Source organism: Scomber japonicus, chromosome 9 (genome assembly GCF_027409825.1).
Source record: "Scomber japonicus isolate fScoJap1 chromosome 9, fScoJap1.pri, whole genome shotgun sequence".
NCBI classification, from domain to species: Eukaryota; Metazoa; Chordata; class Actinopteri; order Scombriformes; family Scombridae; genus Scomber; species Scomber japonicus.
Window position 1 is genome coordinate 22,565,969 of NC_070586.1, and position 26,269 is coordinate 22,592,237.

Sequence of the window (26,269 nt, forward strand, 5' to 3'; positions counted from 1 at the left end):
GCGATCACGTGACTCGTCGCCCTCGTGATCATGTGACTCGTTCATGTAAACATGGCGTCCAAGCTAAGCAAGATGACTGTTTTCGGAGGTTTTACCACCGTTATTCAAGTTTTGGCATTTTTGGGAGTTTTGCACATTAAGTGTGGGTGTGTTGGAGCTGAAATACGATCAGCTGTGATTGACAAACAGAGCGGGCAGCTTTCTGTGCTGGAGGGATACCGAGAAGATTTTGTGGCTTGGGCCAACTTTACTGATGACATTAAAAAATCAGGGTGAGTTGATTTCAGGTTTTAGTGTCTTTGAGAGGCAAACCTTTTAAGCTTCAGGTCTGAAAATGTGAAAGCTTATACGTACTTTAAAAAAAAAAGCTGTTATTGAAAGAATATGCTTATATGATCGTATAAACCGTTACTTACTCGTGAAGTTAAGACTGCAACTAACTGTTAACTGAGCAAGAAACTTTCCCATTAATCGATTAATCGTTTAGTCTATAACAATGGTTCTGTTTCACGCCAAAGACCCCTAAACTGAGACAAGTTTGACTATAGACTCACATTTGATGAGAGTTTTGCTTTTAGATGTTTTATTAAAGAAACTATATGAAACCTATGACCAAAACAGTCTTACATTCTGTGTTTGTGTTACTTATGCATTGAATTAAAATGAAAATAAATGATTCCCCTTTTTGTTGGGAGAACCACTGATCTATAACACATTATAACTAAACTGTAACTAAAACAAAAAAGGCCTGTTACAGTTTCTCAGAGCCCAGAGTGACTGATTGCTTGTGTTGTTGTGAACCCAAACACACTGAATTTACTGAAGTATATTCATGAGATATTAGTGTTTAGTATTTAAATAAAGTAAATATATGTGGCATTTTCTTGCCAAAATGGCAGATTGATTAATTTTCTGTTGATGTATAAATTGAATTTGGCGATTGATAACTTGCTTTATCTCTTAGTTCAGTGTCACCCAGGGGTGGATTGGTCATTGGGAGTACCGGGTTTTTTTCCCGATGGGCCGATGGCTGCCAGTTTTTTATTTTTTATTTTTTATTTTTTATTTGTTCATTTAGTTTTTGCTGCACCTTGCCATGGTAACTATCCCGGCCCAGGGGCAGAGACATGCACCGGCCCACAGAGCTCGGCTGCAGCCTGCAGACACAGCAGAGGCCCATTGGCTTGTCTGTCTAAAGAATACCTGGTCCAATTGCCCTATGATAGGCTACAGAGGCCCAAGAGTCCCACCCACGCATGCTCTAATTTTTGATCATGAATTTTCTACCTATAATGACTTCCCCCAAATCAGGTCGCCAGAGTTAAAGTGTCAACATGCACCTTTCTTCGTGCCCACAGTCCAATTTGTTCATGAAGGACATTGATCTAACCACATAACACGTAGCCTATGATGCTTTACATATTTTTTTCAGTCAGTGTTTATGGTTTATTGCTCGTTCAACAGTTTCACATTATACAGTTAAAACTAATTCAAGCCTATTCAAGACCAAAAAGTCCAGGGCTGAATTTTTGTCCCAGTGCAGGCCTGGTGTCACCTTCATCTTGCATTTATAAAACAACGGAAGAGATTGCAGAAGTGAAGCATGTAAAAGGAAACGCTAAGACAGCCATAGGCTCTAAGTACACCCCTCCCCCAAACTTAAGAAATAAGAAGAAAACAATATTAAATTTGACTTTAAAAAACATAAAAAAATATTACTGTTCCACACCCTAAATAAACAAGGCAATGCAGCACTAATCACCAGACATTAACTACATGAAGAAAAAAAACTTACAGGAAGATTGAAGCAAGACTGAATGTAATAATGAAATGATAAACTAGTTCAGACAACATGAATTGAATGTAAGGCTATGTATTTAAAATGGTGCTATGATAGACAGGCAGTTGATATAATATGTGTACCATGATTGTGCTATGTCTGCAATTACAAAAAGGAAGTGGGAAAATATGTTTCTTAACTTATCTGCAATCTGACCAACATGCAGTCTTCAGTTTATTGTGAGAAGATTATGTCTGTTGCAAAATGTAGAATAGTTAGTTGAGAGAAAGTGTGTCCAAACTTTTGACTGGTACTGTATATATCAGCGTATCATACACATGAAAAAAGAAATCACCCAAACTTTCACTTTCTTGAGCCTACACACAGGTATGTTGCTTTTCTCTCAGTGATCTACATGTGTTTCTTCATTCTCATTTCAGCTGGTCTTTCTTGGAGATCACAACCAGCGGCCAGTACAATGACAGTATTCAGGCTTATGCTGCTGGTGCAGTGGAGGCTGCAGTCACATCCCAGGTCAACCTCTTTCCCTATTCTCCAAGCGTGGGCAGAATAGAATGACTCATTTACTAGATTTCAGTTAATCTAAAGGTTTGTTGTTCATGGTTGTTTTAGCTCATCTATAAGCACTGGATGAACACTCTGATGGATTACTGCGGGCCCTTTACGACTCATTCTGGTTACTGTGAGCGCCTCAAGGCTTTCATCACAATAAATCTGCAGTGGGTTCAAGAGCAAATACAGAAGCAGCCAAATTCACCTTACTGGTACCAGGTAGGTAGTAGCACATGATCGTTGTAGATAAAAGTAAAACCAGAGCATGAGAATCATGAATAACAGTTACAATAACAATTTGAAGCCACTAGAAATACATTTTCTTATGTGTGTCAGGTGCAACTTGCACTGCTGCAGCTGAAGGGTCTGGAGGACAGCTACAATGATGAGCTGTCATTTCCAACTGGGCAGTTCTCCCTCAACCCATTTGGCTTCCTGTAAGCAGATCTATCCATTTTATAATAAAAAACAGATCTCTTCAATACTCCTCAGGTGACCTTGACTCTTGCTTTGTCCAACCAGACTTTTCCAGCTGGGTGGGGATCTGGAGGACTTGGAATCAGCTCTGAACAAATCTAGTCAGACTCGACCCCTTGGATCTGGCTCTTGTTCTGCTCTCATCAAGCTGCTGCCAAACAATAAGGAACTGTTGGTGTCACATGACACCTGGAACAACTACCAGTCCATGCTGCGCATCATGAAGAAATACATTTTTGCCTTCAACGTTTCTCCTTCAGGTAGTTTACTGATGCAAGGGTCATTTACTGTGCCTTTAATATTTCACTGTTTCATTGATTTTTACTTTTGACCTTTTCCTCCCTTTTTAAAGTTTTTGTGTCGTGCTTTTCATAGACATCAGTCACAACGTGCTTTACAAGGGCAAAAGAGAAAACATAATGTAGCAGATGAAATGATCAACCAGGTTATGTGATTAAAACAAAACAAAACAAAAACACACAACACACAATGAAAAAAAACACAACATACAATAAAAACGTAAAAAGTAAAGGGAATGAATACTTTTTACAAGAACTGTAAATTAAACCTTACCTCAAACCACAAGACCTTCAGGTTTTCAAAGGGCTATTTAAAGGTACTGTATAAATACAGTTTCTATTATAATGATATAATCATGTGACTACAGGCAAATCTAACCTCATGTACTATGACATCTTTTTTTTATTTTTTAGTTAATACCCTTCTTCCTGGAGGAACCCAAGCATTCTCGTCTTACCCTGGATCCATCTTCTCTGGAGATGACTTTTACATCCTGAGTAGTGGCTTGGTGAGAATGGACTGTTAATAATTTGAAAATAATAAGCTACAATATTTAAATGTGTAGCTCTGTAATTATAAATGGAAGATTTCTGGATGTAAAGATTTTTTGTTCTTTATCTATCTTGTGTGAGCAGGTCACCTTGGAAACCACCATTGGCAACAGCAACCCTGCTCTGTGGAAGTTTGTCCAGCCCACAGGAACAGTCATGGAATGGCTCAGGAACATTGTGGCTAATCGACTGGCTGTGACAGGGAAGGACTGGGCAGCGATATTCACAAAATACAACAGTGGAACGTGAGTGTCGCACGCCAGAAAGAAGCAAACATCATCACCACTTTGTCCAAATGTAATCTTACTGACTCTCTGACTGCTGCCTAACACCCTGTGATCAAAATTCCCCATGATGATGAGATTATCTGAGACCTTAAGCTGTCATGTGGATTTATATCAGTAAAGCAAGTAGAAAAGGGCTTTTTATAATCAGCAGTCACATGTGAAGTCAGTGGTGTTATTTGGCTATGATGGACTCATCAAGACAGTGTTTCTTTTACAATATGTCAATCAGTTACTTCAACATCAGTAACAGGTCATAGATTAAAGGTGGTGTGTGTGCGTGTGTGTGTGTGTGTTGTAGGTACAACAACCAGTGGATGATTGTGGACTATAATCACTTCACTCCAGGGAAGACTGACATTAAAGAAGATCTCTTTGTTGTGCTGGAACAGATTCCGTAAGTCTTAATTACTATTATTTCAATATTTCTATTGATAACTTAAAAGCTTATCATTTAAAAAAGGCTTTTCTTACATTTCTATCTTTTAATGATGCAGGGGACTAGTTGTTACCACTGATAAAACTCAAGAACTACTGAAGAAAGGGTACTGGGCCAGTTACAACATACCGTGAGTATAACATGGAGTTCCATGTGAATATGTATGTAAATTACATGTGTTCTGGTGTTGTTTGTAATATGTTCTTTTGTTCATTCATGCTCATATGTAGATACTATGAAGAAATATTCAATGCCAGTGGCTGCAATGAGCTGGTGGAGAAGTACGGCCCGTGGTTCTCTCAGGACCAGAATCCTCGGGCTCAGATATTCAGGAGAGACCAGTCAGCTGTCACAGATGTGGCTTCAATGGTGCGCCTCATGAGGTAAAGTCTGCGTGTCGCACAAGTCTGATGTGGATATTTCTATCACATGCTGGACTGATCCTTATTATGCAAACAAACTTGGTCAGCTTAAATCTTAAATTGAAGCTGAAGATTTTGTATTTCCATGTGCACGATAATTCTATTTATGAGATGCACTGTCTCTCCTTAGGTATAATAACTTCAAGGAAGATCCATTGTCACGATGCGAAGGCTGTGATCCTCCTGGGAATGGAGAGAACGCCATCTCAGCCCGTTCGGACTTGAACCCTGCTAATGGCACATATCCATTTGGTGCCTTAAGACAGAGATCACATGGAGGAACAGACATGAAGGTTTTTATCCTTCTTATTTATGTCATCACCACCGCTCAGTATACTGTAACTTGTCCTCTTCTCTGAATCCTTTCTGTGTTTTCCTTAAGTGAAACTGTGGGACATTATCTGACAAATTGTGTGTGTTTTCTGTGCAGATGACATCCTACGAGATGTTTCGTCAGTATGGTATGGTGGCAGTGAGTGGGCCAACATGGGACCAGGTGCCCCCCTTCCAATGGAGCACTTCCCCTTACAAAGATCTGATGCACATGGGTCACCCTGATACTTGGGCATTCAAGCCTATAAAAGTCACATGGACTCCTTAATTGCTGTTATACTGTTAATGTAAATACTGCCACCTATGCTGTTGAAAGGTTTAACAAAGGGAAATGGTACTATAAGTCAGAGTGGCATGAAATGTATGAACACAAAATTGATGCTATTGATTCTCAGGACACTATTGATGATTTTCTGGCAGTATTACAGTATTGCACTATTTGATTACTTAAAGCGCTGAAGATGAAAGAGCTTTGAATGTGAGGCAATATTACCAAGAACAACAACTTAACAAGCGTACTGTTGTAAAATTGAGTTTCTACATGAGATTAATATCTAAGTTTGTTTTTAATTGTTGGCTTTAATGTTTGATTATGTAAACTCCCATTTGTTTTGATTCTGGTGGTTTATTGAGTTGTAAAATGTTTCCACTGACATCTCCTTTGAGAAATCAGAGTATTTTTGTTGATTGCCTTTTCTGTCACAGAAAAGGCAAATTTCATGATAATGAACTGAATATTTTTAGTAATTCTTTTTTTTTTCATTTCTTTTTTTTTCATTTTAAAAATGTTCTCTGAAAACAGTGATGATGATTGTCTTTTTTTAACCTTGAACTGTTATATGTATTTCGTCAATGTTAGGTTTTTTGTGATACAAAGGATACATACACATTATAAAATATTCTTAACAGGAGAACATTTTCCCAGTTAAAGGATAGGTTTACAATTTTGAACACTGAATGAGGTTTTCCATTGCTGTTATCATTTCATACTCACTATTAAAATATCATCTTCAAATGTGTTTTCAATGTAAGTAATGGGGGCCAAAATGCACAGTGTGTCCACCCAGACATTGTGCACGTAAATGTATTTAAATATTTATGTGAAATTTATGTGAACCTTTAGTTGTGTTACTTTTTAGCATCAAATGCCCTCTTAGTGAGTGGATTTTGGCCCTCATCACACAGGCACTAGTAGTCAGTATGAACATAAGTAATGGTTATGGCAAAAAAGGCTTGAAAAATTGTGGACTTGTCCTTTAAGATATCTAACTGAAATGATTAATGAACTGTACTATATATGTTACGATAAATGGCTGCAAGAAGGCAGCTAACGCCATTTTCAGTAATTATATGCCTAATTGTAACTAATCAATTAATCAGTAATTTTAAAGTAACTCATACAGTACTACATTCACGCCGCAGACCAAAGTAACGCTAGGTTGCTAGGCTACCAATCATCGGTCATGTGACCCACGCCATAGTCGACTCGCCATAGCAGTGTACGCTCGTAAACCGACAGCTGTGTCGTGTTGATATTGTTGCGCTGCTTTAACTGAACTTTAAACTTATTCAAATGTCGAGCTCCAGGCTCCTTATGATCAGGACACACAGACACCATCGTATTTTATCAAAGCTGGCGACGTGATCAGAGAAGACTGCTCAAATTCAAGGTATGAAGTTATCATTTAGCTCCCTGGATAGTTAGCATTATTAACGTCACATATCAGTAACCCAGTTGTTGGCTGATGTTGACAAGTACACGTCTTCTTTTGCTATGAAGTTTAGACTACGTGTGTGTCAGTGGCTGTACTGCAAACGTTGTCTCTTAAATAAAGAAGGGGTCAGTGGAGAGGTGATTTTATGCGATGGTATCATTACTTCAGTTGTTGAAGTTTAGCGTTAGTGTCTGCATTAAAATAAAGCCATATAATAATAAAAAAAACTCTCATTAAGTTAACTGCATAGATCCTACGGGAATTCAAGCCATAAAGCATATGGCAATTTAAAACAAGACCAACCAATAGTCAGCTGGATCTAGTTTTGAATGTTACTGTGCTGACGGATGGTGCAGTCTTGCTCAGACACAAGCTCATGATCTTAAAGAAACCTGTCCAGAACAGCCGACGTCTAGTTCAGAAGTAGCCTAGATATATTGACTCACTTTTAACAGATAATAGCTGATGTCCACTAACAGGTTGCTACAACTGACCAAGTCTATGAAAAGCTGTCAAGACTTTGGTAATTGATATTAAGTGTTTCTCTTCTGCTTGTTGCATCCCAGGTTTATGTAACTCAGATGATGGCTGTTTGGCAGCCAGTGACCAATCTTAGAGATTATATATCCCAGAACCCTCCAGTGGTGACCTTTTTCCTGTGCCTGTTGACTGTGGCGATCTCGTTCATCTGTCTCAGCTCTTACAGCTACACTCACACCCTGCCTAATCCTGACACAGCAAAGGTAAAGACTCCTTCATCTACATTTGTTTATGTAATTAATATAAAAAGCCTTTCTGCTGGTCAGTGATATGTTTTCAGGGTAACTGATCATGTCAGTTAATCCTTGTAAGAGAGAACGAGCAAAGGAAGCATAATGTTGTGCAGGCTGTGGCTGCATGTATGCATGTATTTCTGTGTGTCCTGTGTAAATCATATGCTTTATTCTTCTCTTAGGACTGGAATCATGTACTGTCCTCCTTATCACAGTATCAGCTGTGTGTTAAAGCCAACATGAGCTCTGCTGAGCTGGCCTCTGCAGTCCCCTCCCCTCTGACAGAGCAGGAAGGAGATAGAGAGATTTCATTTAACTCAACAAAGACTCTTTTACTCACCAGTTTGCGACTCAAGGTCCCTCTGGTTGTGACTAGCAGCTCAAACAGTGGCTCTCTGAAAGACCTTGATCTATACACCACCTTGAGTACCAGTCAGTTATATCTTGGAGGTCAGTATTGCAGTGTATTGGTTTTGTTGTGAAATAAAGTAAGTGTGCATAACGATAATGAGAGATTGTTTCAATCCTCAGGCAATGAGACTGTCAGTGTGACTCTGGAAATTCTGTCTGAAAATGAAACATACACATGCCTCTCTATACAAGCTCCAACAGACATCTTACCCATGAAACTGTAAGTTAATTCACATTATAAAGCTTCCATAATTTAAGTCATCAGGTACTTGGATATCTAAAAATAATGTATGTCAACTGAATTCATAATTTTTGTGTTTCTTACTCTCATACTCTGACAAAGACTTCCTCCAGAGTGTCCTGCAACTGAGAAAAACATTTCACCCATACATGTGGAAGCAACCAACCAGCAGCCTTCAGTATCACAAACCTGCTATGGTTTAATTTCCAAGAATGACCCTACACTCACAGTAATGTTAACACAGGTACAGTGTGCCACACATGAACAAACATGACCCGCTCAGCCTTTTTTCTCCACTGACCGTTATACTCTGTTTTTATTCTTTAGGAGGAACAGGATGTAGCAGTGCAACATCTGCTAGAAGTCAGTGTGTGCCTGTTAGGAGTTTGTTTCATACTCTGTATAGCTGCTAGTCTGACGCATTCACTGATACGTCGCTACCACTGGGATGGACTAGATATACAAAATGTAAGTCATTTTTTAAATTACTATACAACTGGCAGTTTTTTTGTTTTTTTCTTGTTTTTTCTTAATGTCTGAACATTATAACATTTAGTCATTTTGGTGTGATATAAGGGTGATATATCAGTATTTAAAAGTACTATGTGTTGAATTGAAAATATAATCCAGTTTATATGCGTTTGAGAATGATTATGTTCAACTTCTGTATTTTAAGCACACCACATCTAGATATCTTTGCATGTTGCGAAATGTGCAGAGAAGGTTAAACCTAACTCGATTGCTTATTTTATTTGCAGGAGCCTTTGATGAACTCCTGAATATTTTCATCTACTGAACACTGAAGAATTCAGTTGGTGGATGAGAAAGAAGAGCAAGATGTATCAGTAATTAAAGTGTGCACCCCAATAATTTTACACATGAAAACTTGTTTACATGTCATGAAGAGGACCAGGATCTAATATGTTTTGTTGCTCTTGAGGAGGCTTTCTAAAGTCTGAGAAATTAACCGTGGTGATGCAGGGTCATCTCAGCTCGTTCATGGAGACTACATATTCATGTTGGATGCAACAATTTTGGAGCTTGACTCTTACTAGGAACTAAAAGTCAAGCTATTTCAGCTGCTGCTGCATCAAGTTGCCATTTTAATCCACCTCTCACAAGTTTTATAACTTTACTAAATTAGTTTTATATGAGACTAAAATAATACATAATAAACACTTGATGTGAAAGGTGGTCACAGAGAAATGTGCTTGTGATAAAGAAGGAGTATTGTATATTGTTTTAATAGGACCATGGGGTAAAGGGAACAACTCATCAAATTGCTATGACCACAGTGTTGCCTGTAGTGTATTACAGGTGTTATTTGCATTCTGTTGCCTTGTTTATTTCAACTCCTACATTTACCAGATTTACTACCAATAACCTGCAGGACATTAACTTACTACATTCAACTATGAGTGAGAGCTAAACCTTTAGTATGGTGAGAATGAGAGTGTTTTGGGTCAAAACAATAATGGCAATATTCAAATATGTTTTAAATGGTCAAAACAGTATTATAATATGCTCTATTCTTGTCAGCAGATGTTTTAGTTCCACATTTTACTGGATCCAAGGTCCCATCATATACTAGGTTTAATTGCCTGTCTGTTTTATAACTTTAATTTTCAATTTCAGTTGAATTTGAACAACTTCAATTTCACATCAGTACATAGACACACTAAACACAGTTAATTGTGTTCATGATAATTATGAATTAGCACTTCATAATACTCAGTAAGCAACTGAGTCTATCCGGGATACCCTGCACCTCAGTATCAGATAACTGCAGTCAACAAAACATGCTGTCTTAAAACAATGTTTTCTTGGTGGCAGGAATGGAACATTAATGCTGAAAAATACATTTTTAATCCATTTTGGGAGTTAAGGAACTTTAAGTGTCTTTAATAAGTAATCTATTTCATTTGTGGTTCTGCCAATGTTTGTGTCTTGACTTGACACAAGCATAAAATATATATTATAATAAAATGTTTTATGGCAATCATAGTAACTGGTATTACTCATTAATTACAATTAACTACTCCAGCTTGATTAATGTAATCAGTTTATGGACTGGAGGACTTTGGTGTAGGTCTAGACCAGAGATATTTGACATGTGATTTCCCTATCTTCCTAGCTGGTATTGGTTTTTGTTATTTTCAGTGCAGTACAGAAATCAATTTGCAAAGACTTGACATTTCCTTTGAATCTCTTGAATATTACAATAGGGGTTATCATTGTTGAAAACAACTTATTGTGCAGAAATAAACAAAAGGGAAGCACCATTGCCACAAATTAAAAGGATTGAAGATTTATTGACAATACAATTTTGGAAATTGATATTTACTGACTGACTGTTGACATCATTAACAAGATATGATATACTTAATTGTGCCCTTAGGGAAATTCTTCTTGTGATTAGTTACTGCAGAAAATGTATCTCTCAAACATACATACTTACATATATACATACAAATATAATAGCAATAGCAAGTGTAATAGCACAGCAGGCCTGCATTATTAGTTATGATGGGTCGACGCAAGAAGCTGATTTCCTAATGTGAGTCACTGTTTTCAGTGATACATGTGTACCTGTAAGAAGTACTTCAGTTCAATGGGTCCCGGAAATGTCACACGTTGATGCACCGGCGTGTTACTTCGCTGACGTAGAAGACTTTCTCCTCCAATCGTCGTTGAGAACTTTCACATGCTGCTTTTCTATTGGCTCGGAGTGGAAAAAGAGGCGGGGTTTCTGCAGACTGGAGAAACCATCGTCGAAGTGGTTGGATATTTTCGCGGCCTGTCGGACTGTTTCATGCTGGGAACAAGGAAACGTAACGTTACAAAGTATTTATTTCTCCTTGAACGAATCTTTACACTAACAAGAAGCCACTGCAGAGTCGTAGTCACGTGAAAACGTCCTTCAAAGTCGGTGAAGTTACTTATGATACGACTAACGTGAGCTGCTTGTCTTCAACGTGAAGCTAGGTAGCTACTGTTACCTCATAAAACAGTGCTGAAGATGCTAATGTCCGCTAGCTCGCTGTTAGCAAACATTAAACAGTGGTAACACTTAGTGCATAACAGCACACGGTCTCCGCTGAAGAGGATTTGGCCTCACCTCAAAGACGTTTAGCTAGACCAACAACTGACTTCTGTGTTACAACATTACCATCATTGTATTCATAGCCACCTCAGTGCCTCCAGGCGCTATGTAACATGTTGTTGATGTCAAACAGGCCTCCAAGGAAATTAAGATTTTAACCAGCGTGAGTGTGGTACTTGTGCCTTAGGACTTGTAAAGCGTCCATATCAGCAGATGTGAGAGGTGTATCAGTTCTCAAGGCACCCAGATGGATTAATACGCAAGACTCGTCATGGTTTTCTCTTTGGTTGTTTTAGGATGAAAGCTTTGGACTAAAGCTCGGTCGGTCAGAAAATAATACAAACTAGAGACCAGGAAGGAAGCGGGAAATTGTTGTGAGTGGCTATGGCCTACTCCAGCTACAGCAACCTAAGCAGGGCTCAGCTCACCTTTGAGTATCTGCACACAAACTCGTAAGTACCACCGTGTTGCTGTTTAATATGTATTTATGAACTTGATACTACACTAAACTGTGATGAAAGGAGAGGAGTACTTCATCGTATATCACCAAATGCTACTTTATTGGGGTGCATTATTTTTGGAATGAAACATAAGTACTTTTTACATGTATTAAATCAACTATTGGTTATGCAGGAGTTGTTAGTCAGCTACTCGATATAAATCAAACCAATATACAAAAACAAAGAGGCAAAAGAAACCAATGCAATTGCATGCTAAATTATGTACACTCAAATATAAAATATGAAAATATTATGAATACAACAGATGAGCAGTCTGTCCTCACTATCAGAGGAGTTGTCCACTCTCCTGACAGAATGGAGAGTCGTAGTACAGACTGATGAGAGCTGGTAGGAATAACTTCCTGTAGTCTTCTTTGTCACAGCTATGCTCTTTGACCAGCAGGTTATAGTGGGGGGGGGGGATGATGTTTAACAGTTTTTGCAGCATCTTCCTCCACAATGTGTTCTAGTGTACCCAGAGGGCTCCCCAGCACAAAGTCAGCCTTCTTTAACAGTCTGTTCAGCTTGTTAGGTGTCCTAGGCTCTGATGCTGCCATCTAAGCAGATATCTTGGATGACAGCTATATGTATCACTCAATCTTTTCTCCAAGGATGTTGTTTAAACATTTCTTATACGGATCCTTTAAGCAGTTGTCTGTGCTAATTTTGAAAATTGTCTGTTAACACCAAATTTAGTGAACATCAGTGGTGTGCAAAAAAAGTGACAAACAGATCAACACGGAAAACTTGTGAATGTGAGAAGTCACACTTGTCACACGTCATATAGAGAGTAATGTGGTTTGCAACACCCACTGTCATGTTTTAAAAAGAAGTAATATTATCTGTGCACTGCAGAAAGGAAGATGGAACCAAAGTCCCCTTTTCATGTTAATTTTACAGAACAAGACAACCCAAACAATTTCTCTTGATGCAGCCTGACTGAGCAACCAGGTCCATGTTTAGATGTGTGCTTATGCACCATCAACACATTTATAAGCTAATTTCAAAATGCACAGGTCCAGGAAAGGTTGAACCACAATAGAGGAACTGAAACCAGTAGCGTGTGTTTTAATCATTTACCAAGTTAAGCTGTCGTTTAATTTTTGAAACTTGATTAAATGGTAATTGAGGTATTAGAAAACACAATAATTTAACCATAATGCAAATCATTCTCAAATGCAGCCCAGAGTAAAGTATTACTTATATTCAGTTGTGACAATACCTGTCGGCCTTGTTGTTTAGTCACAACAAACAGCGATATCACTTTTATGTCATGTGTGCATTAGTCTCAAGCACTCTGAATTTCACTGACCTGTATGAAAGGTGCTACACAAATGATTTTTGATTGACTGATGAGGCTGTAGGCACTAGTATCTGAATAAGGCACCAAACAGATGATGGACTTCATATTCTTAGTGAAGATGTGTGAGTGAGTCTTTTACCTTTACTGAGTTTATACATTGTTAATTGATGATCTGTGTTTTAAAATCCTTCATTTGACCATTCGGTCTGTTTACATGGACACATAATGACTCCACAAAACATAATGTGGACACGAGATTTTGTCAGTGCTGTTGTGTTTCTCTCGCTGGTTTCCACTGTTAACTTAAGTTAAATGTCTTTTGATAATTCTGTTTTTTTTTTGTAATTATCTTTTTATTGATATCAAAATACTCAATTTCTTCCACACATTACACCCTGTACCATGTCTTCTAGACACACAATGCAGTACACAAACTCCTACTGGAGATACAAACCATAACCAGACATAATCTCATTTATAGTCATCCATACATCAAAATTAACCGCAAGACAAGCCCAGGGTTGTTTTCTCTTTTACCAGTTGTCTTTTGATAATTCAATATTTTATTGAATGAATTATTTTAATCATCTGTTTTCAGGACAACCCATGAGTTCTTATTTGGAGCCTTGGCAGAACTTGTGGACAATTCCAGGTACACATTATGATTTGAGACAAAATGATGCAATGTGGAAATTGATATTAGCCTTATATCATTCTTATAGTCTCATGGTTGGTCTGCATTTTTCACAGAGATGCCAATGCTACACGGATAGACATCTACACAGGTACACTTCAGTGTAACATAGCCAGTTTCACACACTGCAGTATGCACTTTTATTCATTGCGCCTGACATGTCTGTCACCTTCTCGCCTTTCTTACAGAGAAAAGGCCAGAGCTGCGGGGTGGCTACATGCTCTGTTTTCTTGATGATGGTATAGGAATGGACCCCAGTAAGTGCTACTTTATTATCAGAGACATAGCTAATGGTTCACTCATGTTTAAATGTATTTTCTGTGGTTCTATAACGTGTGTCTCTAAGATATATATTGAACATATTTTTTTTATTAGATGAAGCAACGCATGTCATTCAGTTTGGAAAGTCAAACAAGAGGTCCCCTGGGTCCACTCAGATTGGTCAATATGGAAATGGACTAAAATCGTAAGATCTAACCCTAACCGATATTCTTGTGTCCGTATGACGTGCAATCGTTATACTTGTACTAACTGTGAGACATTTAAATGTATGTGTTTCCACAGGGGCTCTATGCGTATCGGGAAAGACTTCATCTTGTTCACAAAAAAGGGCAGTGCACTGACTTGCCTTTTCATGTCAAGGACTTTCCATGAAGAGGAGGGATTGGATGAGGTCAGAGTCAACTGTATACAGGATGTCGTACTATATATATCATTTAGACAAAGTCAACAAACTTAGTTTGCATAGAAAACGTTGTAGTTCTGTAAGAAACAGATGACCAGTTAAATCAGAATCCATATCTTTTTATCTTGGAGAGGATGGTCTCCACTGTTGCATGTATTTATCTTGAATGCCAGTAGTGTTATTTAACAGTTGTCTTTTATGGGACTTACAGCTCTAAACCTGTATACTTTTGTGTTATGATCCTTTGTCTTCAGGTGATTGTTCCTCTGCCCTCCTGGGACCTGAAGACCAAGGAGCCACTGACCTCTGACCCAGAGAAATATGCCATCGAGACAGAGCTGATCTTCAAATACTCACCCTTTAAAAATGAACGGCAGTTGATGGAGCAGTTCAACAAAATAGAAAGTAGCAGTGGTGAGTATATGCATGTGTGTCTCAGGGATTGATTTCGTGATGCCCATTAATTGTATAGTTTCATAGCAACCTTTTTATGTAAAACAGATAATGTCATCTTAAATGTAGAACAGCATTTTCTTAAGTATGTATCTTTGTTTTTCCTAAAGCTTTAGTGTTGGGGAATGCCATCTTTGATATTGATTGTGATGCTTACATTTGTGTTATGTGAAAAGGTACTCTTGTGATTGTCTATAATCTGAAGCTGATGGACAACAGAGAACCAGAGCTGGATGTGGAGACAGATCACCAGGATGTACTGATGGCTGGGACGCCTGTTGAAGGAGTGTGAGTATAGCTGTTTGTTTAGGACCACTGATTCATGGCAAACTTGAGTAATATTTTTCACATCAGCTTCACTTTGCCTTTTGTATTTACCACACAATTTGTGAATTACAATGGCTGCACTCCTCTCTTACAGGAAACCAGAGAGGAGGTCATTCAGGGCATATGCTGCTGTTTTGTACATTGACCCCCGCATGAGGATTTTCATCCAAGGACATAAAGTCAGGACCAAGAGACTGTCCTGTTGTCTTTATAAACCAAGGTAATATAACTACACACTTGTATTGTTTCTGTAACCACTGTATTCCAGTGACAAGACAAAGTTCATTGTTAACTTTGTTTCATTAACAGGGTTTATAAATACTCATCAACTCGTTTCAAAACACGTGCTGAACAAGAAGTGAAGAAAGCAGATCACCTTGCTAAGATCGGTGAGTCAGTGGTGAACTGGGTATATTATTTTACGTGTCGCTTATGGCGCTCTGATAAGTTGACTTTTGACTATTAATGTAATCTGTTTCAGCCGAAGAGAAAGCCCGAGAGGCAGAGAGCAAACGCTTGGCTTTGGAGGCCAGATTAGGAGGGGACCTGTCAAAAGATTCACGAGTAAGAGGATCTTCTGGTCAATTTTTCAGTGCAAATCTGATTGTGTCTGTGTAAACTAGCTTTTATACCAAAAATGGCATACACTGAATTTTTGTCAAAGGGTAAATAACCCCTCAACCTTTACATATAAATTAACATCCATTACATTCAAGCTCTTGCTAAATGAGTTCACACAAATCAGATTAACTCTATCACCGCCAGATAAATCGTTCTGTGAACAGTAGTGACAGAGCAAGCTATGGTGGAGCCCATGATGTATGCACATTAACAGTGTTTTTGTAATTACTCTGACTGCCAGAAGGGGGAGATGAAAGTCCCACAATAAACTGAGGTAGTGAGTAAGGTTGAGATGATTTGAAAGGGTCAGTACTGGGAACAGACCTGAGCTAAGTGATACTATTTCATGATGCAATTGCTAGAGCATCAAAGGCACTATTATCCCCCTGGTGTTTAGGTCTAAGTAGTTCAACAACCAAAAGATTTCTGTCTATTGACCCAAGACATTTAGAGGAGATTTTAGAGGTTGAAGGACTTGAGATATACCAAAGAGGGCAAGTCATTAAGTGTACAGGAAATTACTGAAGAGGCTCAGCAATTAAGACTTTTCTTTTAAAGCCATTTTAAAGTTTATGGCATATATTCTAAAAAATCCCTTTAGGTGTTGTTATTATGTCTGTGCTGATGTCTTACTGATGCCCCCTTCTCTTCTTTTAGGCAATTCTGAGAAAGGTTCAGGATTCAGCCATGATGCTTCGACAGGACGCTGAAATGAAGAAAAGGATCCTGGAAGCCAAACAGAAGTATGATAAACCCAATTTATCAGATTTATAGATATACAGACATTTAAAATCAAATTTGGTTGATGGTGCAATTGAATACTGATAGAATACTGTTTAACCACAAATTTCATTTTAGTCCAATAGGGAAAGCATCATCAATCAAAAAGACTAGATATGAACAAATACTCTGGTTGTCTAAGCAACTAATGTAGAGGTCAAAACAAAGTCAAAGTTGAACCAGTAAATGTCTCTGAATGTTTGCAATGGATAGTTTATGTATTACTGAATACAATTTATGGCCATAAATGAGACCCGTGTTGTTGAAAAAGATCATGTGCTCAGAGACCATATTCAAAGAAGCAGCCTCAAATGTACAGTAATTGTGTCAGTGATGTCAATAGCAATATTTTCTCTTGACATGGTGGCTTGTGGTTCATAATCTGTTAAACAGAGATTCATAGTGTTCTGTTTATGTCCGTATGTTAGAGTAGTAACTTGTGCTTTTAAAAAGATCCTCCAACAGAACACTTCAGGAGATGCTCTTTACTGGGCTTTATGTATTTTTCATCAGTCTCCTGTTCTGTCCTCTCCCTCAGAGCATTAAAGGAGCCCAAGGAGCTGAATTTTATATTTGGAGTGAACATTGAACAGAGGGACCTGGATGGGATGTTTGTATACAACTGCTCTCGTCTCATCAAGATGTATGAGAAGACAGGACCCCAGCTGGAGGGAGGCATGTGAGTAAAAAGTAACACAGACAGTGGGAAAAAAGTAAGAATGTTAAAATGACCGTGAAAAATGTTTATAAAATAATGTGGTTTGTATGTGTTTTAGGGCCTGTGGAGGTGTAGTTGGAGTAGTGGATGTCCCATATTTAGTTCTAGAACCTACTCACAACAAACAAGACTTTGCAGATGCTAAGGAGTATCGACACTTACTGAAATCCATGGGGGAACATCTAGCTCAGTACTGGAAGGACACTAACATTGGTGAGTTCCTCTGAATTTGCACTTTCCCATTTTGTTAGCAACACCTGACCTGCACAATTCAAATAAGAAATACAACCATGTTAGGACTGTAGTACTTCAGAATGCTTTCAGACTCTGTCAAAGCATACTGAGACCTTAAGGGGAATTGACCAGCCTTAATTTCAACCAATTTGATACAGGTGGCATCAGCACGTCAGGGAGAGACGGTGATAGTAATATAAAAAAGTAGTTGAAGTAATATTTAAGGTAGAGCAGCATTGAAGGTAAATGTATTGTTGCAGCAAGGAACAAGAAGAAGGGAATTCACTGGACACACCTTCCCATTCCCCTGAATGAGAAAGTGTGCCCACATTTTTCACTGGTTCTCTATATATTCTGTTTTAATACAGAACTTTTTTGTATGTATGTCTTATGCAGCTCAGAAAGGCATTGTGAAGTTCTGGGATGAGTTTGGGTATCTGTCTGCCAGCTGGTCTGCACCTCCATCATCAGAGTCGAGATACAAGAGACGTCGCGCTATGGAGATACCACTTACCATTCAGTGTGGTCAGTTTAACATCCGTACATACACAAAACATACAGTCACACATACTCCACCTCAACAAACCAACTTACTGCAACAAACTTTACTCTCTCACTGACTCTCTGGTTCTGCTTTTTATTTTTAGATAAATGTTTAAAGTGGAGGACATTGCCATTCCAGATGGATGCTGTGGACAAACGCTACCCAGACAGCTGGGTGTGTCTTATGAACCCTGACAGCTCCCAGGACAGGTACACATGCAATGTGGTTTTATATTTCATGTCTATAAAAGCTGCAATTCAGCTCAGTATTCATGTAGTTACTTTATGGAGGTGTCACTGCGTTTGTGAGGAACATAGTGTTCTACACATGATATATCGTATATTGTGTCTTTTTTGTATTTTAGGTGTGACGCTCCTGAACAGAGACAGAATTTGCCATGTGGTATCCTGAAGAAAGACAAGCAGACAGCTGAAGACAAACAAAAAGAGCTGGCAGAGAAAATCAAACAGCAGCAGGATAAACTAGAGGCCTTGCAGGTACTTAATCCATCTCTCATCTGTGTCTCTGTCGCCCTTTGTTTTGTGTACACTTGGACATAATAGAATATATAATCTTCTCTCAGAAAACCACAACCATCAAATCTGCAGCAGATCTGAAGAAGCTACCACTGGAAGTCACCATGAAACCAACAGAGAGCTCCTCTCAGGTAAACGTTCCTCATAGTGTATGCATTTGGAGTTTAATGCTCACCTTGAATTCTTATGTAATGTCTTATTCTTATTTTGATAATAGCTGTTTGTAAATCATTTTGATGTAGTTCATATAGGTAATGTGTTCAATGTTTCAACTTGATTCAACTTAATATTCAAAATAAAGATAATTTCCTAGATTAAAAAACCCCAAACAGAAATAAGAATAATGATCATGAACCTACTTGAAGATCAGATTACTTATAACTATGATTCTCCTCAAATACAAAAAGACTGCGCCACCATCTGAGAAACACCAGCTGGAGGATGTAATGACATACCTCATTTTATTAATTCTTCCACTGAAATAGTTCATTTTGTTGTCTCCCTTTTTCCATGTTGTCACAATAGACAACTCGGTCTTCAGAGAGGTCCGTAACACGCCCACGCTCCCCACCTCTCCCAGCTCACCTCAAAAATGCCCCGAGTGCCCCCCCATCTCGTGCCACTTCTCAGCGCCCCTCCCGGACGCTCACCCCTGCTCCTACACCACCCAAAGTCGAGCCATCCAGGTCCAGAGCTGCAGCAAAGCCTCCTCAACCTGCAGCAAAGTCTGTATCCAAAGCTATTTCCAAAACACCCCCACCCAGCCGTGGCTCACGGGTAAGTTCACAGGTCATAGAGGCTTTTCTGGTGGACCACAACTTACTGTGTCTATGGAAGGCTTTATTGAAGAAAGCATAACACCTATATCCTTCCACAGACACCTGCCAAAGCATCATCTGCCAAACCAGCACCTGCTGGACAACGCAAGAGAATAATCGAACAGGAGGATAGTGAGGAAGAGGAGGAGGAGGAAGAAGAAGAAGAGGAAGAGGAGGAGGAGGAGGAGGAGAGCGAAGAGGAAGAACCACAGACAAAAAAATCTAAGACTGCTGCAGCTGGTAACCGTGGAAAAGTGATAGAGAAGACCCCACCTTCCAAACGTGGCAAGTTGGACGAGGTATAAATACGACACAATTTGTTATGAATACATTCAGAGCAAGAGCAAAAGGTTTATACATAATGCTTTGAATTAGACTGCGTGTGCGGTGCATTGTGAAAATGTGCTGTGAAGATGTGTGCTGTTTGTTTTTTCCGCTGCTTGTTGCCTTTCCTCTTGTACCACTTGTTTCCCACCAGGGATTAACTTCCAGGAAGTGAGTAAATGAAGAGGAGGCAGGAGTGAACAGAACTTGAGAACCCAACCCCCTTACCCCCACAAAAGTCTGCATCCATTACAAATGACGTGTTGGTCACAAGTTTAAAACCAATAGCTAAACTCAAATTATGTCTTGCTCTTTATTGGTATCTACACAAAATTGGTAGCAACTAATATATAATAATAACATATGCTACTCCATATGTGCATATACAGGCTGTAAGTGTCTTCTGCCTGTAGAGTGTTTGTATTTATCTGCCATATTGCTGATCAGTGGAGATAATCAACTATATTAAAATTTACTGAACAGCAGCGAAGCCTAATTACAAATATTTTTTTAATGTATCTGGTGGCTATACGACTTTGAACTAAACTGCAGTGAGCAGTGTTTTATTTGCTTACTTCGGTATTTGAATGGCTGGAAAGATGGTGTCACCAAAACCAGTTTGAGACTCATGAAGTGAAGGAAATGAGGAAATACAGGCACTCTTTGATAGCTAAGTAAGTTACAGAACCACAATCAGAGCCCATCTGCTGTTGACCTTACAGGTGAACAAACACTCCCAGCCTGAGAAGAAAGGAGTTACTAGTCCTACACGGCAGACGCCAACCTCTGCCCCTAAATCCATTTCTACGCAACAGCATGGGGCTAAAGCTAAGGTAGCTTTATTCAGTCCCTCATTCTACTACCTTCAAATAAAGCTGGGCTGCATCTGCTCTCACAACTTCTAACCAATCAACAACCTTATCTTTCATCTGATCGGGGTTTGGTCATTAGACTCTCATTAGAATCTCTAACAATCCCTCTCTTGAAATGGAAGCAATTATTTTCAACTCTTAACAGCTGAGCATGCCACTCTCACCTCAAACTGTCCACTTCCTTCCTTAACATGGATGCCTGTTGTTTCTGTTAAACTCCCTCTTTTGTTTTCGGTGAAACAATGTTTCTCTGTCTGATTGTTTTGTTTTTGCAGGCACCTGAGAAGGCTCCACAGCAGGAGCCAGAAAATGATACTAAAAATGCTCAGAAAGGTGAGACAGGCAAGTCTACACTGACATGCATCATGCACAGAACTGGAAAAAGAAAGCTCTAAAAGCCACTAAAATGTTCACTCTTTTTTTCAACAGATAAGGGCGTGTTGGTAGAAGTACGTGTCAATAAGGAGTGGTACACAGGCAAAGTCATTGCTGTGGAGACAAACAAACAGAGTGTTCGCTGGAAAGTAAAGTTTGACTACGTACCTAGATCCACCCCTAAAGACCGATGGTAAGACCTTAATGTGTATTCTTTTATACTGGGCACATTTTGTGTACATTGCTGTTAATGAATATCCTGTATTTGTATTTGTGTGTGTGTATCTGTGAAGGGTGTTTAAGGGTAGTGATGACGTCCGGTTGATGCGTCCACCATCTCCAATCTCTCAGACACCTGACACCCAGCAGGAAACCGAGAAGGGGCCTGCACCCATGGAGCCAGACACCACTCAACCAGGAACCAGTCGAGAGGTGACAGACAGTCTGGTCACCATGTTGAGGTGAGGCAGTTACATTTAAAGGCTGTGTAAAATGAATTGAACACATTTAATAGGTCATACATATATTTCTATAAAAGGCGTAAAAAGCATTTAAACCATTTAGATTTGAATTGTGGAGCTAGGCTTCACAAACTGGGTTTCAAGATTTCTGTGTTCAGGATTTAGTGGGCGGGTCTGAAAATCACCGCCGCATTACGTAACGCGGCGGTGATTGGCATAAACCTGCCCCTGCTGCTGTAGAGGTATAAATACATTCAGCGCACACTACTACTACTACAGTCTACAGTTTGCCAGTTAGCTGAGTTAGCCGCCGAGCTAGCCGCCGAGTAAAGGCCCATTAAAATCCATTGTGGATTTTTACACAACTTTGAAGCCTAATTTCATATATTTAGCAATTTTTTTAATCATTCACATTTGGCAGGGTGGTTAACAACACACTTTTCTGTGGTAACTCAGAACACATATTTATTCTTACTTTACACGGACTTTAACTGGTGTTGTTACCACACACGTTTTAGGTTATGTGAGGCAGGGCACATACATGTTTTGTTACTATCAGTACATTTGAATTAGAGGTTAACCGATTAATCAGCGCTGATGGGATGTTTTACAAACTATTGGAATCAGCAGAACTTGCACTTGACACATAATCACGTTTTTCCATGGAGGCTCCATACACAAAGCCAAGGTAATCAGGGTTTTGTCAGGTTTTTTTCACAGCACCTAAGCTGAACTAACAGAAAAAACTTTACTGAGTCTCTACTGCATTTTACACACACACACGCACACACACACACGCACACACAAAGAGTCCCATTACACATTATATTAAAATGCTTCTTGTATCCAGATCATTATAGATATGATTTCCTGATTACATTTACATCCGGTATTAATATGTGTCTCCAGTGTCCACACTGAGGTCCAATCGCTCTGACCAACTCAAACAATTGAAAGTCACATCCTTCTTTCATTTATGTGCATCCAAAACAACAACACTTGTTTACCTGTTTACCCACACATATTCAATTTATCGCTATATAATGAATATGGGTTTAGAATGCATACTCTCAGCTTTAATTTGAGGGTATTCACATCCAAATTGGAGAAAGGGTTTAGGAATTGCAGCTTTTTAATATCTACCACCCTCTTTTTGAGGAGGAGACCATAAATAATTGGACAACTGACTTAAAAGCTGTTTCATGGACAGGTGTGGACAATTCCTTTTATTTCATCATCAATTAAACAGGTAAAATATCTGGACTTGATTCCAGGTGTGGTCTTTGCATTTGGAAGCTGTTCCTGTGAACCTACAACATGCAATCAAAATAACTCTATGCAAGTGAAACAGGTTATCCTTAGTCTGCAAAAACAACAAAAATTCCATCAGAGAGATTGCAAGATTCAGCCAAATTCAGCAAAGGTCATTGGACCACGCTTCACAGTACAGATGGACAATGACCCAAAACATATTGTGAAGGCCACCCAGGAGCAAATAAGCGGAATATTCTGCAACGGATGAGTCGGTCACCTGATCTCAACCCCATCAAACATGCATCTCACTTGCTGCAGACAAAAAATAAGGCAGAAATACCCACAGACAAACAATAAATGAGGACAGCTGCAGTAAAGGCCTGGTAAAGCATCACAAATAAGGAAGCCCAGTGTTTGGTTCCAGACCTCAGGCAGTCACTGCCTGCAAAGGATTCTCAACAAGGTTCTGAAAATGAACATTTTTATTTAGGATTTAGTTTGTCCAATTACTTGTGAGCCCCTGAAATAAGTGGACTGACTAAAGCTGGAAGTCTGCACTTCAATCACATCTTGGTTGTTTAATTTCAAATCCATTGTGGCGGGGTACAGAGGCAAAATTACAAAAACTGTCCAAACATTTATGTACCTAACTGTAACTCCACTATATCTCTACACAGCAAATATTTGTTTGCTGGCATCCCGTGAGGCTAATGTGTTGATGTAACTGGAGTTTTCCATGTGAACATGTGCATGACATTAAGACTTTGGACAGAAAGTTTCCCAGTGACAGCTGAGTGGCAGGATGAAAGGAGAATTTATTACATGTAGTAATGTGTCCTCATATTTAAAACAGTTCCATCCAAAACTGAAACTAACACAAAGCAGAAGTCTAAATAAGTCTTTTTCCACTTCTAAATGTGTGGCTTTGAAGTTGAGTGCTATGCTGAGGTCGATGGTGGGGGATAAAGGGGGGTAAACACGTTCTCTGATTGCCTGCATAACCTGGTTTCTTGGTTTTCGTTTCTTTCATGTAAATGTACTGAATGATTCTTTATAAAAAATATCTGCGGTGTGTTTACTCTGCTCATAATTTCAGGACTATGCTGCGTTACTTCTTTCCTCCTGCTTTTCGGATTCCAAAGGATGATGTTAACAGCATGACAGCTGAGGAGCTGGTGGCCTTTCCTTTGGTGAGACAGTTCATACATGATTTAATAGTCCTCAAACCAGAATCTAACCTTAAGTTGAAAGGAAAATGTTATTTTACATAGAAAATGGAGCACTGTATCTGCTGGGAACAGGATGGTCCAGTTGTACTCGTCTACATTATAAAAATACTTAATACTGCATGTGTTGACCTGTCATTTTACTGTTGTGTGTTTCCTTGTTCAAAGTAATGAGTGCTGGTGTATTTATGTGATTCTCCTCTCCATTTAGAAAGAGTATTTCCAGCAGTATGAATCAGGTCTGCAGTCGTTGTGTAACTCATATCAGAGCCGAGCAGACGCCAGGGCCAAAGCTGTGGAAGAGAAGAGCAACAGCAACGAGGTCAAACTGAGGGAGGCAGACGAGAAGCTGCAGAAACTACGAACAAACATTGTAGCACTTCTGCAGAAAGTACAAGAGGTGACCCAGCTTACTGTTTTCATTTGTTCTCCCATAATGGTTCAAGAAATAGAACATAAATACAGTTTGTAAAAATCACGTGAAGTAACATTACTTTTTGACTCCTTTAGGACATTGACATAAACACAGATGACGAGCTTGATGCCTACATAGAGGACCTTCTCACCAAAGGAGATTAAAGAGGACTCAAAAGAGAAGTCTAAAAGAGGGAGGAGGACATGCACATACACAGACTGGCGGCAGTTTTCATTCCAGCCATGACATGCAGATGACTCCCCAAGGACTCTTGTTAAGAGTTTGATGTGAATATTTGGGGATATTTTCATTGTTGTTCCTTCCACCTGTTAAATCAGATTGTTATAAGTTAGATTTATTATTTTGTGCATTCCGGCATTTAGTCAGCACCAGCATGCTCTTTAATTTTAGTGTTTCTACATTATTGAGTAGCCGTCTGGCCTGTGGTTTTCTTTTTAGACCTTTCATATACCTGCTTATATGTATTTATCTATGTTAAAGCCATCCTATCCTAATTGACCTTTCAAATAATTTGCGCTGGTTTATGATAGTTTCTGCTCCCTTTAAAAAGTCATTTATTGTGGTGACAAACTGCAGGCTATATTTGTTCCTCATTTTGCTCCATCATCAGGTGAGAATGAGGCTCAGTGACTGAAAACTTTGGCTCATTAACATTAACTTTTATTTTTGTACACTAAAAACACATCAGTGTTGCCAATTTACCTTACTCCACCCTGGTCTGCCTATGCACACCAGGAAAATCTTTTACGGTTGGGTGGTGTGCCGCACCCACAAACAAGAACTTTTACTGGGTTTTATCAGTATGATTACTCTGTTAAGTCCCAACTGCATTTAACCAATGACTGTTCTGTGTTTATTTTTTGAAGAAAAAAAATCTCAGTTTAATGCAAAAGCTGTGTTCTAATAATTATTTGGTGCTTGTGTCCTTCTTTATGAACAGATTTTTAACATGTCATGGAAGTGTTTTATTAAACGGTGCATGCTGTCAGTCTTTTGTCCTGATTGAAACAAAGGAGTCTGTATTTTTGAAAAATCTTTACTTAGAACAATAAAACTCGTTCGGCAACACTTTCAATGAATTTCTGCTATTTTTATTCGTCTGCATTATGCTAAATTACAAAATATTGGTACTGTAGGGGAAATTCACATTAAACAGAGTGTTCGGTGAAATCTAAATAAGCCATTAAATATTTTTTATTTTTTATTTTACATTGTTTACATTTATACAAATTATACACACAGGCACATAAAATGTGTTAGAGAAGTGCAAAAATTATTATTTTTATTTATTTTTTATTATTACTATGGCCACTCTCCAGTGTGAGGGTTACATTAATCACAGGAGAAAGATATAAAATTATTAAAAGGAAGGTCAAAAGAGAGATTGCAGTTGCACAAAGACAACTAAAATTAGGATCAGTGGGTTGTTTACATAGATAATCCATAAGGATAATATTGCAACTATAGAAACAAAACTTTTCCAGCTTTCTTAAAATGTACAGGTACTAAATTAAAAAATTGTGATGGTACCGCATTTCAAATTACTGAACCTCTGTAGATTAGACCAAACTGAGATATTTGTCAGATGGGAGGCCTGAGTTATGAGACTCTTGAGGTGTCAACTAACCCAGATTTCAACTTAATGTGATCAGGTTGTGAGGTCTCTTCAGATTTATGCCATGTTGTGACAGTCGGTTCTTTTTACA

At 38.8% G+C, this 26,269-nt stretch overlaps 3 protein-coding genes across 7 annotated transcripts; all 3 read left to right on the forward strand.

Annotated features, from left to right (window-relative positions):
* The first annotated feature begins 42 nt into the window (after positions 1-42).
* plbd2 (phospholipase B domain containing 2) lies at positions 43-5,953 on the forward strand. Its single transcript, XM_053325082.1, has 12 exons — positions 43-272; positions 2,221-2,314; positions 2,414-2,572; positions 2,690-2,790; positions 2,876-3,090; positions 3,544-3,638; positions 3,766-3,926; positions 4,267-4,362; positions 4,463-4,534; positions 4,635-4,787; positions 4,957-5,119; positions 5,257-5,953. Exons 1-12 carry the CDS (start codon positions 52-54, stop codon positions 5,425-5,427), a joined length of 1,701 nt encoding a protein of 566 aa, XP_053181057.1. The 5' UTR covers positions 43-51; the 3' UTR covers positions 5,428-5,953.
* A 487-nt stretch (positions 5,954-6,440) lies between these two features.
* On the forward strand, positions 6,441-9,634 carry zgc:158398 (uncharacterized protein LOC568894 homolog). Its single transcript, XM_053325068.1, has 7 exons — positions 6,441-6,829; positions 7,441-7,617; positions 7,830-8,097; positions 8,179-8,278; positions 8,402-8,543; positions 8,627-8,767; positions 9,058-9,634. Exons 2-7 carry the CDS (start codon positions 7,456-7,458, stop codon positions 9,076-9,078), a joined length of 834 nt encoding a protein of 277 aa, XP_053181043.1. The 5' UTR covers positions 6,441-6,829; positions 7,441-7,455; the 3' UTR covers positions 9,079-9,634.
* Positions 9,635-10,939: 1,305 nt separating this feature from the next.
* morc2 (MORC family CW-type zinc finger 2) lies at positions 10,940-25,638 on the forward strand. Of its 5 annotated transcripts, none has more exons than XM_053325681.1 (28): positions 10,940-11,565; positions 11,699-11,854; positions 13,804-13,857; positions 13,956-13,990; positions 14,088-14,156; positions 14,275-14,365; positions 14,464-14,572; positions 14,839-14,998; positions 15,214-15,325; positions 15,459-15,584; positions 15,674-15,753; positions 15,846-15,928; positions 16,643-16,728; positions 17,304-17,444; positions 17,542-17,696; positions 18,114-18,242; positions 18,365-18,470; positions 18,626-18,758; positions 18,845-18,928; positions 19,323-19,574; positions 19,675-19,914; positions 20,662-20,772; positions 21,087-21,144; positions 21,241-21,379; positions 21,480-21,647; positions 23,998-24,091; positions 24,339-24,527; positions 24,638-25,638. In XM_053325681.1, exons 2-28 carry the CDS (start codon positions 11,787-11,789, stop codon positions 24,704-24,706), a joined length of 3,141 nt encoding a protein of 1,046 aa, XP_053181656.1. In that variant the 5' UTR covers positions 10,940-11,565; positions 11,699-11,786; the 3' UTR covers positions 24,707-25,638. The 5 variants fall into 5 exon arrangements, with proteins under 5 accessions (XP_053181656.1, XP_053181657.1, XP_053181658.1 ...); XM_053325682.1 differs by having other exon boundaries at positions 10,940-11,284; XM_053325683.1 differs by having other exon boundaries at positions 10,940-11,143.
* Positions 25,639-26,269: the final 631 nt, after the last annotated feature.

Bases quoted from the DNA above. Each gene is read 5' to 3' on its own strand.
- zgc:158398 (XM_053325068.1), top strand. From the start codon at position 7,456: ATGATGGCTGTTTGGCAGCCAGTGACCAATCTTAGAGATTATATATCC. The intron at 7,618-7,829 runs GTAAAGACTCCT...TTCTTCTCTTAG, and splicing joins CTAATCCTGACACAGCAAAG to GACTGGAATCATGTACTGTC. The intron at 8,544-8,626 runs GTACAGTGTGCC...TTTATTCTTTAG, and splicing joins TCACAGTAATGTTAACACAG to GAGGAACAGGATGTAGCAGT.
- morc2 (XM_053325681.1), top strand. From the start codon at position 11,787: ATGGCCTACTCCAGCTACAGCAACCTAAGCAGGGCTCAGCTCACCTTT. The intron at 15,929-16,642 runs GTAAGAGGATCT...CTCTTCTTTTAG, and splicing joins ACCTGTCAAAAGATTCACGA to GCAATTCTGAGAAAGGTTCA. The intron at 20,773-21,086 runs GTAGCTTTATTC...TTGTTTTTGCAG, and splicing joins AGCATGGGGCTAAAGCTAAG to GCACCTGAGAAGGCTCCACA.
- plbd2 (XM_053325082.1), top strand. From the start codon at position 52: ATGGCGTCCAAGCTAAGCAAGATGACTGTTTTCGGAGGTTTTACCACC. The intron at 2,791-2,875 runs GTAAGCAGATCT...TTGTCCAACCAG, and splicing joins CTCAACCCATTTGGCTTCCT to ACTTTTCCAGCTGGGTGGGG. The intron at 3,639-3,765 runs GTGAGAATGGAC...TTGTGTGAGCAG, and splicing joins ACATCCTGAGTAGTGGCTTG to GTCACCTTGGAAACCACCAT.